General features: G+C 38.4%; 4 protein-coding genes across 8 annotated transcripts; 2 read left to right on the top strand and 2 right to left on the bottom strand.

Annotated features, from left to right (window-relative positions):
• Positions 1-198: 198 nt before the first annotated feature.
• LOC140009272 (polyubiquitin 3-like) lies at positions 199-1381 on the top strand. Its single transcript, XM_072054362.1, has one exon. The coding sequence runs from the start codon at positions 354-356 to the stop codon at positions 1272-1274; it is 921 nt and encodes a 306-aa protein (XP_071910463.1). The 5' UTR covers positions 199-353; the 3' UTR covers positions 1275-1381.
• A 4023-nt stretch (positions 1382-5404) lies between these two features.
• On the bottom strand, positions 5405-9383 carry LOC140003773 (thioredoxin-like protein AAED1, chloroplastic). Of its 2 annotated transcripts, XM_072054360.1 has the most exons (9): positions 8929-9380; positions 8593-8728; positions 8435-8480; positions 7509-7568; positions 7233-7269; positions 6741-6820; positions 6536-6627; positions 5732-5792; positions 5405-5638 (listed from the first exon to the last, which is right to left on the bottom strand). In XM_072054360.1, exons 1-9 carry the CDS (start codon positions 9230-9232, stop codon positions 5579-5581), a joined length of 876 nt encoding a protein of 291 aa, XP_071910461.1. In that variant the 5' UTR covers positions 9233-9380; the 3' UTR covers positions 5405-5578. The 2 variants fall into 2 exon arrangements, with proteins under 2 accessions (XP_071910461.1, XP_071910462.1); XM_072054361.1 differs by lacking the exon at positions 5732-5792 and having other exon boundaries at positions 5405-5700; positions 8929-9383.
• A 401-nt stretch (positions 9384-9784) lies between these two features.
• On the top strand, positions 9785-11298 carry LOC140009271 (DNA topoisomerase 6 subunit A-like). The gene has a single exon (XM_072054359.1). It carries the CDS (start codon positions 9875-9877, stop codon positions 11132-11134), a length of 1260 nt encoding a protein of 419 aa, XP_071910460.1. The 5' UTR covers positions 9785-9874; the 3' UTR covers positions 11135-11298.
• A 164-nt stretch (positions 11299-11462) lies between these two features.
• LOC113694512 (pentatricopeptide repeat-containing protein At5g02830, chloroplastic) lies at positions 11463-17481 on the bottom strand. 4 transcript variants are annotated; one of them, XM_027213335.2, is made up of 13 exons: positions 16838-17481; positions 16624-16711; positions 16319-16523; positions 15431-15538; positions 14966-15130; positions 14133-14406; positions 13816-14021; positions 13405-13470; positions 13224-13304; positions 12789-12886; positions 12488-12692; positions 12283-12343; positions 11463-12053 (listed from the first exon to the last, which is right to left on the bottom strand). In XM_027213335.2, exons 1-13 carry the CDS (start codon positions 17379-17381, stop codon positions 11689-11691), a joined length of 2466 nt encoding a protein of 821 aa, XP_027069136.1. In that variant the 5' UTR covers positions 17382-17481; the 3' UTR covers positions 11463-11688. The 4 variants fall into 4 exon arrangements, 3 of the variants coding, with proteins under 3 accessions (XP_027069136.1, XP_027069135.1, XP_071910458.1); XM_027213334.2 differs by having other exon boundaries at positions 13816-14406; positions 16838-17480; XR_003449397.2 differs by having other exon boundaries at positions 11965-12053; positions 12283-12388; positions 13816-14406.
• Positions 17482-17574: the final 93 nt, after the last annotated feature.

Below are 17574 nucleotides of genomic sequence, written 5' to 3'. Positions count from 1 at the left end.
TTTTCACGGATGGTTAAGGCAACGTATCAGCCAAAAAATGGAAAAGGAAAGGATACTTCCAGCAATTTCTAGATTGGGCTGGATTTGCAGTCCAGGTAAGCACCGCCCCAACTGATTGTCCGAGAACTTTCTGGCCCCTGTTGAATACTGTTTAGGAAACTGCCCAGCAGCGACCTTGGCGTACAAAGTCCGCCAACTCTCCTATATAAACAGCATACCATCGGCAATTCTACGCATCGTTAACTGTTCAACAATCATTCTAGCAATTCGTTCTCAATTGCCCTCTTCTCTAAATTCCTAATATTTCCTCGATTCCTTTTCTAGGTTGTAGTTTTTAGCCATCTCTTTCAATTATGCAGATCTTCGTGAAAACCCTAACGGGCAAGACCGTAACTCTCGAGGTCGAGAGTTCTGATACCATTGATAACGTCAAGGCCAAAATCCAAGACAAGGAAGGCATCCCTCCCGATCAGCAGCGCCTCATCTTTGCCGGCAAGCAACTCGAAGACGGCCGCACCCTCGCCGATTACAACATCCAGAAGGAGTCCACCCTCCACCTTGTGCTCCGCCTCCGCGGTGGCATGCAGATCTTCGTGAAAACCCTAACCGGCAAAACCATCACCCTGGAGGTCGAGAGCTCCGACACGATCGATAACGTTAAGGCTAAGATACAAGATAAGGAGGGTATTCCACCGGATCAGCAGCGATTAATCTTCGCCGGCAAGCAACTCGACGATGGCAGAACCCTAGCCGACTACAACATCCAAAAGGAGTCCACCCTTCACCTTGTCTTGAGGCTTCGCGGTGGTATGCAGATATTCGTCAAAACCCTAACTGGGAAGACGATCACGTTGGAAGTCGAGAGCTCTGACACGATAGACAATGTCAAGGCTAAGATCCAGGATAAAGAGGGAATTCCGCCGGACCAGCAGAGATTGATCTTTGCGGGAAAGCAGTTGGAAGACGGTCGAACCCTAGCTGATTACAATATCCAGAAAGAATCTACTCTTCATCTGGTGTTGCGCTTGAGGGGTGGTATGCAGATCTTTGTGAAGACTCTGACTGGTAAGACTATCACTCTTGAAGTTGAGAGCTCAGACACCATCGACAACGTCAAAGCAAAGATCCAAGACAAAGAGGGAATTCCACCGGACCAGCAGCGACTCATTTTTGCTGGAAAGCAGCTCGAAGATGGGCGCACCCTGGCGGATTATAATATCCAGAAGGAGTCCACTCTTCACCTTGTCCTTCGTCTGCGCGGTGGTGCCTTCTAAGAATTAGAAGCCTTAATAGTAGATGCTTGTTTTTAGTTACTTGTTTAGGTCCTTGAATTATATTCTGTCTTCCCGTAATAAATGTTTGTTGAAATCGTTTTTCTTAATTTCAGTACCAAATTCAGGGAAAATGAAGTAAACTGTCTTACTATTCTATGCTAAAGATGGGAGGTTGGCATGTTCATCTTTTTCATGATTCAAGGTCTGATATTAGCTATAGGTGTGCTATCTTAGAATTGATCTCATCCGTGGGCCGTGATTATATTTTGTGCATCGGTTCACCCCGTGACAGTGTTTTTCTAGTCAACAGATTGACTTTTGCAATTTAGTAAAGTAACTCCACAGGAAATCACAAAACCGGCAACTCTTGTGGTTCCTGAGGACCTTAATAAACTACCCAAAAGCCGTGACAGTGTGATATGATGGACTTTAACATTTTCCTTTATCAGCGTGTTCTCTTAATGGTGCGAGCGGTAACATGGATCTGAACTAATCTGATTGAAGGAGATTTAACCTTAAAAATTTTGATATTTTGGTATTAAATCTTGTTGAAAAAAGTTACACGGTAAGGATTTTTTTTTTTTTTTTGGATTGATCGGGACTTGTTTACTCTATATCAACCTACCATTCTAGTATATTCTAGAAGGACGGGAACTAAAATCTAGTATATTCTAAAAGGACGGGAAATAAAATCGGACAAGTGTACTACTTATTCGTATGGATTTTAAGTCATTTAAAATAGCAAGTTACATATAATCTTAAGTTATTTAAAATAACAAGTTACATATAATAACAAGTGATGGGAGGTAAATTTTGAATCATTAACCTTCCACCGACCAAATATTAAAAAGATTATGATGGTGGTCAATGAGGATGGATCAGTCCGTATTATATCATGAAACTGCTTTAAGGATGAGCTCCTGTGTAAGGGACTGGAAACTGGATATAAGTGGAAGATGCTGCAGCTTGGTTGTGCTCTTTCGTCACAGTATACTATATAAGTACGGTGATACCAATCATATTTCAATGCTAAATTATCCTCTTGATCTGTTTACTTTTATTTGACTTAGTTGTGTTTGACGAGAAATTGCTTGGCTTGCTTTCCGTTAGTGAAAGCTCCTGTAGCTTTTTTGCCCCAACAGACGCTGATAAAGGTATATATTATAATTATACGTATTTAACGTTGGCTCTGTCCTATGGATTGGGGAAGGAGGGAGGGGAAGATAAGCCGAACCAATAAATGAGAAAAATATTACAAAAATAGGTGTCTGTTTCTTGTTGATATGATGATATCCACAATAATTGAAGATTAAAATAGCAAAGCATTTTTTTGAAGCAAACCGGCCCAAAAAATACTTAGGGGGCGTTTGGTAAAAGGGTATCGGATTCGTGGAATGGAATGAACCCCATAAATGGTGTTTGGTTTACTGGAATGGGAATTGAAATCTTGGAATGATTTCTAAAAATTTGGTGTTTCTCCATTCCCAAGTATTTTGGTGGGTTTTGTCCGATTCCCAAGTTTGATTCCAAGAAACAAATCCAATTACATATTATAATTATACAATGATATAATTAATATTTATATATATTATATTTATTATATATTATAATATATACATATATATAATATATTATAATTATAATATTAGTACATTATATAAATATATATTATAATTATTTAGTTAAATATAATTATATTCATATAATATATATTATAAATTTATTAATATTATATAATAATATATTTATAATATATATGTATATTTATAAATGCATATTATATGTGCATATGATTATAATATACACATGTATATAATATTAATAAATTATATAATTATATTTATAATTATATTTATTATTTTAAATACAATAATATATAATAATTACTATATCTAATATTAATATGCATTATACTTATATAAAATATGAGTACAATTAATATTTATATATTATATAATTATAATTATGTATTTATTTTATAGCGTTTATATAATTATAATTAATTTTATACTATATAATATTTAATTTAATTAGTTACAAACTTATAATAATGATGTTATTGTATTATATAATTATATATTATAATTATTTAGTTAAATATAATTATACTTATATAATATATATTATAAATTTATTAATATTATATAATATAATATTTATAATATATATGTATATTTATAAAAGTATATTATATGTGCATATAATTATAATATATACATGTATGTAATATTAATAAGTTATATAATTATAATAATTATTATTTTAAATATAATAATATATAATAATAACTATATTTAATATGTAATATATATTATATTTATATAAAATATTATTATAATTAATATTTGTATATATTATATATTTATATATTTATATTATAACATTTGTATATTTATATTTAATTATATATATAATATTTAATTTAATTAGTTACAAACTTATAATAATAATATTATTATTTATATGTATTATATAATGTATATTAATTTATGTAATATTATTAATATTATGCATTATACTAATAATTATACATGTTTACTAATAGAAATTATTAATTAGTTAGACTAAATTTACTAATACATTTATACTAATATATTTAATTAGTGAAGATTTCTTATATCTCATTTACAAAGAGCCAATAACTATCATTTATGATGGGGTTTATAATATATTTATTATATTCCATTCCGAAAGAGTCGACGAACCAAACATCAACTATAGTAATGATACACATTCCAGGTACTTGAACCAAACAAATGTATTGGAATGAATGACCTCATTCCAAACCCAAGATATCCGATTCCGAATCCGAATCCAATACCGATGTGCGAACCAAACGCCACCTTAATGTTGAAGCTGAAAGACTTTATCCATCCTTTTCGCGAGATGCCTGTGAGTAATGGAGTCGATACCAACTTTTGGTTTGACTATTGGCCAGTGCTGTTATGCGAGTGGAAGTGTTTGATTGTTCAACTAGTTTAAGATTTGCTTGTGTTAGCTAACGGCTCATTCGAAACTTTGGAAGAGTCGAATTTGAATAAACATTTTGACTCGATATGTAATTAAATGAGCAAGAGTTTTGTCTGCGAATTTAAATGATCGTTCATAAATATGAACCTAATTACAGTATCATTTTACAAAATTTAGTGTTAGCTGGTTAGTTTTGTATTTGAATTTAATGATTATTTGAGAGAAAAAGCCAAAATTTGAGCTTCTCGAACCTGTTCGATATCAGTTTGTTTATGTTAAATGAGTTGAACTCAAATTCAAATTTGAACTAGGAATTTAATTAACAAGTTGAACATGAAAAGAGATTTCGAACTTGAAAATTATCGATCGAACACAGAGTCTTATTCAAGTAACTCAACGAAACAGAGATTTACAGCTCTATTATTAGCATCCTATAGGGCCTCTCTTTAAACATTTTTTTGGGGACCGCTTGAATAGTTTTGGAATGTCAAATGTTGATTGTGTTTGCCAAGTGTAGTTCAAGTGTCCTGGAAATGACACAGGAAGTAAGATCTTTGATGGCCACTAGTCCTCTGACCTTTGTACCATTGATAGAGTTAGAGGATGAGCTTGTTTCGACTGATAGCGACTCTATTCTCTATTAAGTCTGCCATGCAGATGCAGGTGGTGAACAATGAAAGGGCAGAGAGTGAAATGGTATATGCTGGTTATTCTGCAAAAGGAGACCGTCCACAATGCATAGAGTAAAGAAGTGTAATGATAGGTTTTTTTGCTGCCATCAAGAAAGAGGAGGAGAGTATTGATCATCTGTTCTTTGGCTTTGGCTGTGATGTCATTTTCACCATGTAGCACAAAGTGCGGAGTTCATGCCTGACATCTAGGGGGGAGAGACTCATTGGACGAAGAGTTAACTAGGTTGTCTAGTCACTGAAATCTAATAATTTTGCTGGTTGCCTCGAGAGACCGGCTTTTGCTGTGTTTGTATTATTGTATATCAGCTTTTTCCAATACTTAACATTTGTTTTTCTCAAATTAACTCTGAGCAGACTGACGTGCATGCCGGCTCAAGAATCGTTCCTAGATGGCACAAAAACTTGCAGCCGATGGATCCATAAGCCTAACGAGGAGTAAAAGGAAGCTCAATTTCTGGTCTAAATCGGTGGGAAATGAAAGGCCCGGTACCTATGGATTTATACCTTGAAACCCAAAAATTATGTGGTATAATGACGTATAAAACAAGAGATTACCCTCGCTAAACTCTCTGAATTTAGAAGATTAAGAGATGTAACAAATAATATTGCTTTGGAGGGTGGAGAAAGACTTCAATTCGCTAATTACGGACAACATGCTCTCAAGACGTCCTCTATATCTGGATCATCTCCGGCTTCTTTGTCCTAATGTAATCAGAATTCCAGTAAGCTTGCAGAATCAAAACAGCGCCATGAAACTTCTAGTACTGCAGAAGTTAAGAAAGTGCAAGGATTAACCTTGTGGATGTACGATATATTATGTTTACCAGGACCTGCAACTATGATCCCACCTTGCTGCCTGAGAACAATCACCAGATAGTGGTTTCACAGGATAATCAAATTGACAGAAAGAGTATTACCATCAAACATTTTCAGACCGTTAACAAAAGGTCCTGAGCTTACATTGCATGCACAACGGTTTACCAAGATGAGGCTGAGCCGTTACCCAATAAAGAGATTCATGAAGTTGTAGCGCACAGTGACACAGTCTAGTCATCCAAAAATCAGTCTATTAAGTCTACTTGTACCTTTTTTTTTTTTTTGGGGGGGGGGGGGGGGGGGGGATGTGTTGAAGTGAGAGGTCTCAAAGTCCGCCCACTTGCACTGAAAAAAAAAAAAAAAACTCTACTTGTATGCTCAGTTACTTGGAAAATGGAGCATGATGGTGATAGTTGTTTCTTCCCATAGATTCAGAGTGCTTTTTGCAGCAATTCAGTTAGTTTCTAATAAACTTAACCTTTCTGAAAGAACTCAGAGCTTGTAAACAAGATAGAAAAATATGTGGTGGTTTTGAAGATTTTGTGTAAAGCATCCAAAGCAGGGGATTCTTTGTTCAAAGGCCTAACCTATTGCCAGTCTGTACGCCAAATGATTCCTAATGTCTTTTAATCTGATATATTTATTAAACAAAAGAACTGCAGATTATTACTAAAGTTTTATAAGACCAATGATTGCAAGAATGTACCATCCAAAAATGCAAACTGACAGACAGCCAACGATTTCATCACACGAATACATGAGTACAAACAGAAGTGGACGTACCAGCCACCTCTTGTCCTAGTTTCCTTCTCAAAGGAAAGCCCCCAATCTTGTCGATAACCTTCCATGTACGCTTGTATTATTTTCAGGCCAGCCTGGATTCATCAATGGATGAAAATTTTCCTCTAAGAAGGCACTAAAGGAAAATCTCTCGTACAACCTAAGAGACATAGTCAGCCATGATAAACATATAAAAGATATTTCATACCCCAGGAGTAAATGTTGTTGAAACACCAGAAACAAATCTGAGTGCCTCGTATGATGAGTGGCTGGGATCTGCGTATACTTCTGAAATGTAGAATAGAATACCATTAAAGCGTTTAAACGACAATTTGATCAATTCCTTCACCAATGCCTTCAACTTTGGGAAGATGTTATGCATTTCGTTTGTTGGGGATCCATGTGCTTTGTACAAGAATTGAGCGGAAATTTCTTTTAAATCATCAATCACCAACATTACATAGATATTATTCAGCAATTCTGTCCATTTGGTTCAAGAATGTTCTCCTGACTCATGAGTCTAATAAGACAGAAATCATTTTCTTTTCCCGGGCAGTATTAGCACTTGAAAATGGAAGAAAAATAGTAAAGACCAAAAACAGACATCCAAAAGGGCATTAAATTCTGTGCAATATTGCCTTTGATTTCCGATGAATATTTGTGACACTGATTGTTCCAAGGAAAGGTCTTTCAAACTTACCTCCTCTGAATTTTGTTTGCTCAGCAAATGCCCTTGCCTGAAATTTCAAGACAGATTTCACTCCTCAATTTGCTGCTTCTTTCTGTACGTTTTAAGGCAAGGAAAAAGAAACAGCAGATGATAGAGCTACATAATTCTCATTGAGCTTTAACACTAAACAGCAACAAAAAAATTGTTCATCTGGCGACCAAAGATGCCATGTTTCTGAGCAAATCAAAAGGCAGGAGTAGTGAAAGTGACCTTTAGATAATTGTGTAAGGAGCTTCAGCAGGATACCTGATCCACACTACCCGGTCCAATTAAAGCCAGTGCCACACCAGCTGCATCCATTTTCTCCTGTAAAAGAAGAAAAGGAGAGTTTAGAGCAACATTATCACTTCACTCTATCCTTGAATGGTAAACAGGCTTAAATACTAAGTACCAGTCACTCATGACTAACACTGATTCTTTTCTGTGTTCAGGAGATCTGTGCTCTTCACACTATTAACATTTTTTTCTTCAGTTTGACTTGTTAGTCAGCATCTTTAATAGTAATTGACAAAGACAGTTGTATCCCACAAATCAGATACTTAAGTTGATTCCTGTGTTTCCAATCCGGTTGTTAGTTTTCCCACTATCATGTTCAAAAAGAAAGAGAAAATTAAGTGGTCAATAGCCAAATGGATAGGCTACAATCATAAACGAACATTTCTGCAATATAATTGTGCAAATGTAGTCAGACCATAAACTGCTGCAATGGCAAAATCTAGCTGAATATCACTTGGGGACATATTAATGTTATAACAAGTGATTGATTACGAAGTTTAAGAACTCAAATAAAAAATTTCTGTTTGAAACTTCTCAAAAGCCAGTGCTAGCTCTCCTTATCAAGCCATTGCGACTCAAAAAGAAAGGTAAGAGTACAAGTCAAAGCAAATGAGAGGACCTTAGAAAGCTTTTAGCTTAAAAGCAAGATGGAATCAGGAGGCTTTAAACAACAGAGTTTGAGGCCTTAAACATTCAACAGCTGCCAGATGGGCATACATTCAGAAGATAGTAGTAGTCATGGTTGAAACACCCAAGAAGAAGAAAATTTATGTACTGAGAATCTGCTGGTATTTATTAGTACTAGAGATGGGAAAGGAGATAAGTATCCTGAATTCTGAACTACCAATAAAAGCCTCATTATAACTGAACTCGAGGCAGTGAAAGAAACGTCAAACCTTGTGAGAAGCAAGATAACCAGCCCTTCTGCGACAAAGCACACAGCTGCAATGAAAATTACAAAGAATTATTAGTACCAACTCGGAATTGCTTTTTTAAAAGGAGCTCAAACAAGAGGCAAAAGCTGAAAGGAAACAAAAGAAAATTGAAGCAGTACCCAAAATGGCGAGCAAATGCAACGACAGCTTTCCTGTCTCTCCACAGCTCAGAAATGGCAACCTTACTTCCATTCAAGTCAAAGACTTGCACGCCGTCTAACAAGTTTTCGGACGTCACCTCAGAAGATTCAGCTCCTATTTCACCATTAACATGATGTGGCAATCATAAGAGAATAGAATCATACACCTTTTTGAAACGGAAAAAAGAAATCCAAGGCTCGCATCTCTAAATTCTGATTACTCTGATTGCTGGAAAAATGTTAAAAAAGGATTCGAGGCCAATAGAGTAATACAGTAACTGGGATACTACTAGGGCAATTATAGCGGGAACTTGCCAGGAGAAGCGGATACAGCGCGGGGAACAATAATGTGAAGCCTTTTAGTTCGAGTAAGAGCGGATGATGATGGGAAGGCAGCGTTGATGATTGGCTTCTTCTTGTAATTGTAGACAGCAGAATCGAATTGTGGCTGAAACACTAGTGTTGTTGGAGCTGCTGCAACTAAGCTCATACTGTCGTTTCGTACAGCATGACGACGCCGCCGCACTGGCACGGCGACTTGATGATGATGATGATGATTCAGGAGTGGTGTGGTGGCACCAAGAGGAAGAGGAAGAGGAAGAGGAAGAGGAATTGCCATGCCTAGTCTATCTCTTAATGAAAATAAAAAATACTACTACCAGCTACTAATAATTGGTTTTGTTTAATTCTAGCCAGTATCCTGGAATGAATGGGAGAGAAGTTTCTGGAAATGCTACTACCGGACCGGTACTAGCAGTTGCATGAAATTCGAAAATGATTAATTCTGCTTATATAAGTATTACAGACGAGACGACATCACTTTCATTTCAATGCTGAAGCCTGGATGGACAACAACAAACGAAGAAACCGGACTCTCCAGTCACCTTCACCAGCCTGTGGAAAATCAGGCCTCCACGTGTTACTACCTCAAACTTTTGTTTTGGGCCGGCTTCGCCTCCCTTAAGTTTCCCCGCCAAACCCAAACTGAGTTCAAAGCTATAGTACTATTACGTTACGCTCCTACTCATTCCACGTTAAACTGATTTGGGTCTTAATTAAATTTAATGGGCTTGAATTTAGGATCCAACCCAAATCATAGTAGTTTCATACTCCATTGACGCACCCAAGACACAAGTTCCGGGCTACTACTAGTTAAAGTCTTGCTGCTCGCCCATTTCATTTCCCGCCTCCCCGCCCCACAACTCAAGCAAGGCAAGTCTCGAGTCCGCCTAAATTAAGCAAGTCATTCACTCTCCAGAGTATGGCAGACAAGAAAAAGCGCCGCCGACCGGCGGACCCTGACTCCGACTCAATACCCTTCAAGTCCAAACTCAAACCCGATTCCGTCATCCTCCAAGCCCTCAAAGCCCTAGCAGCAGCAGAATCCACCCCCTCCGCCTCTACCAATCCCTTAACCCTCGCCGACCTCTCTCTTTCCCAAGCATGCCGTGAGGTCAGCGACCTCCCTCTGTCCTCCGTCCAGTCAACTATTGAATCCCTCGTCCTCAGCCTCACCCACTCCATCCTCTCCGGCCAGGGCCTCTCCTTCTCCGTCCCCTCTCGTTCCTCCGCCAACCAACTCTACGTCCCCGAACTCGACCGCATCGTCCTCAAAGACAAGTCCTCCCTCCGTCCCTACGCCAATGTCTCCACCGTCCGCAAGACCACCATCACCGCCCGCATCCTCCAGCTCATCCACCAGCTCTGCCTCAAGAGCATCCACGTCACTAAGCGTGACCTCTTCTACACAGACGTCAAGCTTTTCCAAGACCAGACACAATCCGACGCCGTCTTGGATGACGTCTCCTGCATCTTGGGCTGCACCAGGTCCAGCCTCAATGTGATTGCCGCCGAAAAGGGGGTGGTTGTTGGCCGGCTTATTTTTAGCGATAACGGTGATTTGATCGACTGCACCAAGATGGGGATGGGCGGAAAAGCGATTCCCCCCAATATAGACAGGGTCGGGGATATGCAGAGTGATGCATTGTTTATTCTGTTGGTGGAGAAGGATGCTGCTTATATCAGGTTAGCTGAGGATAGGTTCTATAATCGGTTCCCGTGCATAATCATCACGGCCAAAGGACAACCGGATGTGGCAACCAGGCTGTTCTTGAGGAAACTGAAGACGGAATTGAAGGTGCCGGTGTTGGCTTTGGTGGATAGTGATCCTTACGGGTTGAAGATCTTGTCGGTTTACGGGTGTGGATCCAAGAATATGTCTTACGACAGCGCAAATTTGACGACCCCTGATATTAAGTGGTTGGGGATTAGGCCGAGTGATTTGGATAAGTATAACATACCGGAGCAGTGCAGGTTGCCGATGACAGAGCAGGATATCAAGACTGGGAAGGATCTGTTGGAGGAAGATTTTGTGAAAAAAAATCCTGGGTGGGTTGAGGAGTTAAATTTGATGGTGAAGACTAAGCAGAAGGCTGAGATTCAGGCCTTGAGCTCGTTCGGCTTTCAGTATTTGTCCGAGGTCTATCTGCCCCTGAAACTGCAGCAGGAGGATTGGCTCTGAAATGACCTCATATTTCTCTTGGTGGATGGAAAACCGTGCTGTGCATCTGCGTTTTCATTAGCAAAACATCCTGATTCGCGATGCTATTGTATGGTTTTATTCAACTGTGGTGGGAAAAAAGCTTCAGTTCATTGAAATAAACAATTTTAGAATTCTGATGCCCAGGAGAAGTGTCTAATCTTCAGTATTTGAAGTTAAATTGCTTTTTGGATCTGTCTTCAGTATTTTAAGTCAAATTGCTTTTCAGATCTTTAGGATGCCTCTACTTTGACTTGCAGGATTGGTGCAGCAATAGCATGAAACCGGGGCTAAATGAGCAGACAGAATATTTTGAGTAGCATGTGATTTTCTCTATGTATCCATTTCTAAATTTTGCCTTTACTGATGGTACATTTGTAGTCAGTCTCAGTCAAATACATTTGATTTGAGTGAAATGCAACTTCACCTTTGTCTACAACCTTATTGTGAGAAATAGAACACTGATCTACAACTCTATACAAAGAATAAAAGAATGATAACTGCTACAAACTTGATAACTTTATCAGTTCTTCAGTTCACTTCTCTGCAGAAGGAGATGAGTCTGATCTGCTGGTAGAAGCACCTCCTTTTTGTAACCAATGATGCAATGATCCCTTAGTTACCTTCAATCGCTGTAAAGGTACAGGCCTTCTAGAAGGAGATTCCAATTTCAGTGGCAGATCTCTTCTTTGTAGAACTTTTGAATTAGGATACAGAAAGGAAATATCAAAACCACCGTTAAAGTTTCTACCATCTACTGACCCTACTGATAGAACCTCAAGCCCCAAATCGTACTGCAACAAGCTAGCTATTGCTTCAGTAGACCCAGTTTCGTGTCTGGAACCACATCCCGACGGCTCCTCTTCTAGTATAATCAACAGATCATCTCTCACTGAATCTCCTACAACCAAAAAAAATTGAAATGCCCAAGGGTACAAGGCAAATGTAATTCCTGATGGTCGTATAATTGAATGCGCAATTACTATGTGAATGCTCAGCTTTACAATCTTGTGGAGTTGAATAGTTTCTAAAACAGGATACTTTATTATCTAGGCAGGGCAGCTTTGACAGTTTAATCGCATTACATAAATTTAACTTCTTAGATAGTACTAAACTAGTTATCAAATTACCTGGATTATACTTCTCTTTGATCATCCGTAGAACTGCAAGAACCATAATGCGAGCTTCAATCTGTCAATGCATTGCATGGAAGACTCGATTAAATAAATGAGCAGCCTGTCAATGTGTTAGATGAAAGGCTTTAATTCTAATAGAAAAATATACATATCTATATGCAACAATCCTGTTATGTGCCGCTAAAGTTTATGGTTACACCTTAGTGAGGCCCCGAATGTCAATCGACAGGCTTTCAGCATTACTGTCCTGCAAGTGCTCTGCAACTTTCTCAAGAAGCAGACTCTGAGGCCCTAAAGAAGCTCTGTCGGAAGCAATCTGGCCTTTATTCTGTTTGTTTTGTTGTATTACACCTTCACACCACTCCTCAATTAGCAGTTTCAGATAGAAATCATTAGGTTTATACCTGAAAAATAAGATTGTAATGAGACCATGTGGACTTAAATGGTTAAAACGATGACTTAAATAGCACACAAGCACACAGATTTTTGTGACAACATACCCTGCTTTTCGCATATCCTGATATATTGCTAGGCATTGTTGTACCTCCTGCAGGGAACCATACTGGCTCCTAGCCCTGAGAAGAGTATTATATGTCACCTGAAATGAAATTTCAAAAATCAACAAAACTGAAGCAAATTGTGTCTTGAAAACATATCTAATAAAACATTCAGGAATTCATATAACAAACTTCAATCAGCATCATGAGTACGAACAGATTTCAAACACTTTTCACATTTGTCACATCTTTAATGGTCAAACATCATATAACCAAGGACAATTGACTTGTGTACAAAAGGAAAATGTATAACAGAAAACCAAATCGTTTTGGAAGCCTCCGCTGTTAGCATCAATTAAATGCCTGGCTGATTGGTTTTATTGCCAGAAAAGTCCAGGTAACTTCAAAACGAATGCTTGTAAATTTAGGGATCCCTACCAGATTAGGTTTTATTTGATATCTTTTCATTTCTGCAAGTAATGAAAATGCAACTTTGATATTTTTGTGTTCCACGCAAATCTGTTACATGGCAGATGAAAATCCATTAAAATGACCATCCACTTGAATATAATAAATGCTACAATCAGCCCTTATTAGAAATCTAGCAGAAAGTTTTTACCTTAATAGCTGTTGTATATGTGACAACATCAGGTTGAGTACCAGCCTGGTGCATGGACCTTAAGATCTGCACAGAAGGGAGAAAGATTACAAAACAATTTGTATTCCTTGCAGGAAGCATTTATTTAGATTTTGATTATTGCTCGGCCAAGCATGAGTGATTAGGAGAATGAGAATCACTGCACTAGCCAAACAAGGCATTGTAGAAAAGGATGGGGGTGAGATAGGTGATGAGGCGGAGGTGATCGCAACGCATGACACTGTGAAGGACAAAGTTGGTGCTATCACTTATTGATGCAACCAGGAAGGAGCTCCTAATGATTCCATATTACCATTGACAAGAACATACTAGTTGAGAGGGCAGGAAGTCATGGTAATTACTATTCATTAAGAACGAAGTAGACTATGGTACCTGCAAAGCACCATGTACATTTCCTGAGCCTCCACAAATATCAATCAAAATGGACCATGTTATGTTATTCGGAGAAAGACCTTCCATCTTCATCTCATCCATCAATGCTTTGGCATGGTAGTAATCAGTGCCACAGGCCTTCATCAAAATATTATATGTTGAAGTTGTGGGTGCAAATGAAAACCTTATCGGAAAGGATGGATGCTCTGAGTCAGAGGTTCTACATGTTATTGTACTGGAATTTTCATGCTTGCTGCAAGCATAATCATTTATTTTGTTCATCCAATGAAAATCTTTTCTTACAGACATCTTAATACCGTTTTCCTTCCAGGACTTGAAGAGTCGAAAGGCTCTATCATATTGGTGAGCTTCAACACAAGCATGAAGAAGAGCATTGCAACACTGTGAATTAGGCTCACAACCAGCCTGAAGCATCTCTTCAAACAATTGAATTGCTTGCTCTGCAAGACCTGCATTGGCACATGCACTGATCAATGATGACCACGTTACAGTGTTGGGAATAACACCAGCTAGCAGCATATGTTCTTTTATTTCCAGTGCCATTCTCCACATTCTAGCATCTGCAAGGACCTGAATAATTGGTGCAGGGGATGTGAGGATAAAAGGATAACTCCTCACAGGGTGAAAATCCAGTTCGAGCAGGAAAAGGAATATTAGGATGCAAGATAGTAGGAAAAAAATGTATGATACTTGGACTCAAAGGCATTTAAGAAACAAGTAGGCAGATGCTGGTTGCCTGCGTTAGAGCACCATGCAAGATACATAGTAGTTTGAACATAGATTTCAGGGTCGGACTAATATTAAGCATTTTAAGTCTTTGAAATAAATGTGAAAGAACACTCCTTAACCATTTTAAACATGTGTCTTCAAGTCCGCAGGCAAATGTCAGAATTTTTCAATTGCAAGCACGTTCAGAAGGCCACTGCCCAATCTGGAGAAGCCAAATGGACAATTCAAGAATATTCAACACAGAGAACAGCATGAGATGAACTACAAATCCTTCTGCACAAATGAATTTTGTTCCTTTGCTTTGCAGATGAGTTTATTACTCTCATCCTGGATACGAAGCCTCCATAACACATAATGCACCAAGCAGAGTATAATCAAGACAGAAAAGGCATTGCTGTACCTTGATCATTGTACAGTAAGTAAACACATCCAATTTTAGAGCCCCTTTTGATTCCAAATGTTGAACATCTCTGTAAATGTCTAGGGCCAGATGAGCTCTTGCAGCAAGACAGCAAGACTTCAAAAGGATATTATATGATGCCAGATCAGCTGTCACACCTACTTTCTGGATGTGGCATTCCACCAAACAAATTAAGCACGGTAAGTACTTGACAACTGAATAAGTAATGAATGAAATGCAAGATCACAAAAAGAAAAAAGGGAAGAAGGAGAAAGAGGTGACTAATATCTTTATACATTCAATGATAAAGTTAAATTCCAGAATCACTCCTCAATCAAAAACGGTATGGACTTTTTGCTGCTCCACAGTGCACGAAACCAGTACTTCAAGGTAAATAAAAGGACAATAAATAGAGATAGATAGACAGAGAGAGGGAGGGGAAGAGAGAGAGAGAGAGAGCATTACTTGCATCTGCTTATAGATATGTAACATGTAGCTGAAATCACTGGCATTAACGTTCATGAGACTGTTGAAAACATAAATATTTGGGATGAACTTACAGTCAAGTAGCTCCTGCAGTAAAATTTAAACATTAGCATGGCTTTGTGTTCACACCATTCACAAGGGATAGGAAAAAATAACTTTTGAATCCCTTATGGGCAAAATATTGTCTTTAAAAATAGGTAATGCAAGAAAATAAAGAAAATTTATTGGAGTCAAATACAGATCAGTGATTGAGAATTATAAACTCATTGAACAGGAAAACAATGAAAACAGGATTTAGTAAATCATCAAACCAAGCTGGGAAACTGGTAGCAGTCAAACAAATGCAACTAAAAGATCAGTTTATTGAGAATCCTATCTCTCAATTACATAAATCAAATAATTCAGATAATCCAGTACCGCAACCTAGAAGTGCAAGTTTCAAATTTTTCCTCTTAAATACTGAACTTACAAGTATTTTAATAGTAAACACAAGCACGCACTAATTCACATCTTTGAGTGTTTGTGAACAGCTACAAATTGGCTTAAGAAGAGAATAATTTTGGCTATACAAGTAAAATTACACACAAGAAGGGTCCAAAGCAGGCTTAAGATAAATGTGCATAAGCCATCATCCTTTCAAGTGCTAATGACATAAAAGGTTTAAGGACATGAGCCAGAATAACTAGGATGGAGGACCATATAATGACAATTGAAAAGATGCCATCCGATAACAAGGTCTCCCAAAGAGAGAAATGTCATAACAGGTAATATGCATGACTCTTGGCCATTGGTTTACGAATTGTCAAATGGTAAAACTTGTGAACTTTGCAAAGAACTGGAATTAAGACCCAAAACAAATGCAACTACCTCATAAATAGATCTAGACTTCAAATAATCCCCACAGAGTCCACAAACATCAATGATTGTTCGGTAGGCATACATGTTGGGACAGCCTTGATTCTGCTTGGAGACTTCAAAAACACTGAGTGCAGATACCAAGTCCCTTTTCTTCCCAAATTCAATCATTATGGTACACAAAAGCGTATGTACCTGCGGAAAAATTTGTGCATACCTGCAAAATGTCACATCAAATAACTAGACAGCAGCTCACTAGACAGAAAACTATGCAACTTCTGAACCAAATACTATTCTTGAACCAAAACAAATCATACCTTATAGCAGCACTTGGGGTTCTTCTGTAAACGCAAAGCCTTATGATTTCGGAGGGCGCAACGAATTCTTTAGTAGAAAAACCAAGCCCTGAAAGATTACGACATCGAAGTGAATAGTCAAAGCCAAATAATGGCAAGCAATTGGACAAGAAGACATAATGCCTGTTAACAATTTTAAAAAAATAAGGATATAACTACTCCAACTGAAACTCACCTTGAAGTGTTTCCAACAAGCTCACAATCTCCTCCACGTCATCACGTTTCCCTAGCTGACGACGACACACCTGCCGAAGTGCCTCAACTGCGAGTCCGTCAAAGAGCTCAACCACAGCGAATCCTAGCTTCCTCAGACCACCTAACACCTCAATCAAGCTCCCGAGCCTTCCATCCTTAATCATTCTAGAAATCCCAGCAGAAACAATATTGACATCGAGCAAGGCCACAAATTGAGAAGGCTTCCCGCCTGAAACTACGAAGCTTTCGGCAATCATGAACAAGTCTCGGAATCTTCCATCTCGGGCGAGGTTGGAGGTTAGGTCGGTGTAATACTCGAGGCGTTTGCGATTGCGATTGCGGGAAGTGGAAGCATAATCCCATCGTACCGTGGAGTGAAGTGAAGGAGCAGTGGAATTAAGCGATTGGTTAGTGCGAGGAGACGGGCGGCATCGGCGGCGGCGGTGGTGGGAGGGAGGAGCCGGAGCATGAGTCGCAGGGAGAGTAACAGAGCAGGAAGCTAAGATGGCTATGGCGTCCCTCATTAAAAACAAGAGAGTTCCCGTTGAGAGACTTGAAAGTTGAAAGTGGAAAGCCTCCGCTTTCTTTTTCTTTTTCTTTTTCTTTTCCTGAAAAAAAAAATTATTTGTATGAACTTGTTAAGGCTAATTTGAAGATTGAAATTGAAAGGCGAGCATTTCTCGCTGCTCGATCTTTGGTCCTCCAGGGCTGGACCCG

This window comes from Coffea arabica, chromosome 6e (genome assembly GCF_036785885.1).
Source record: "Coffea arabica cultivar ET-39 chromosome 6e, Coffea Arabica ET-39 HiFi, whole genome shotgun sequence".
Classification (NCBI taxonomy): Eukaryota; Viridiplantae; Streptophyta; class Magnoliopsida; order Gentianales; family Rubiaceae; genus Coffea; species Coffea arabica.
The sequence above is the reverse complement of the archived record's forward strand: the minus strand, read 5'-3'. Positions and strand labels throughout refer to the sequence as shown.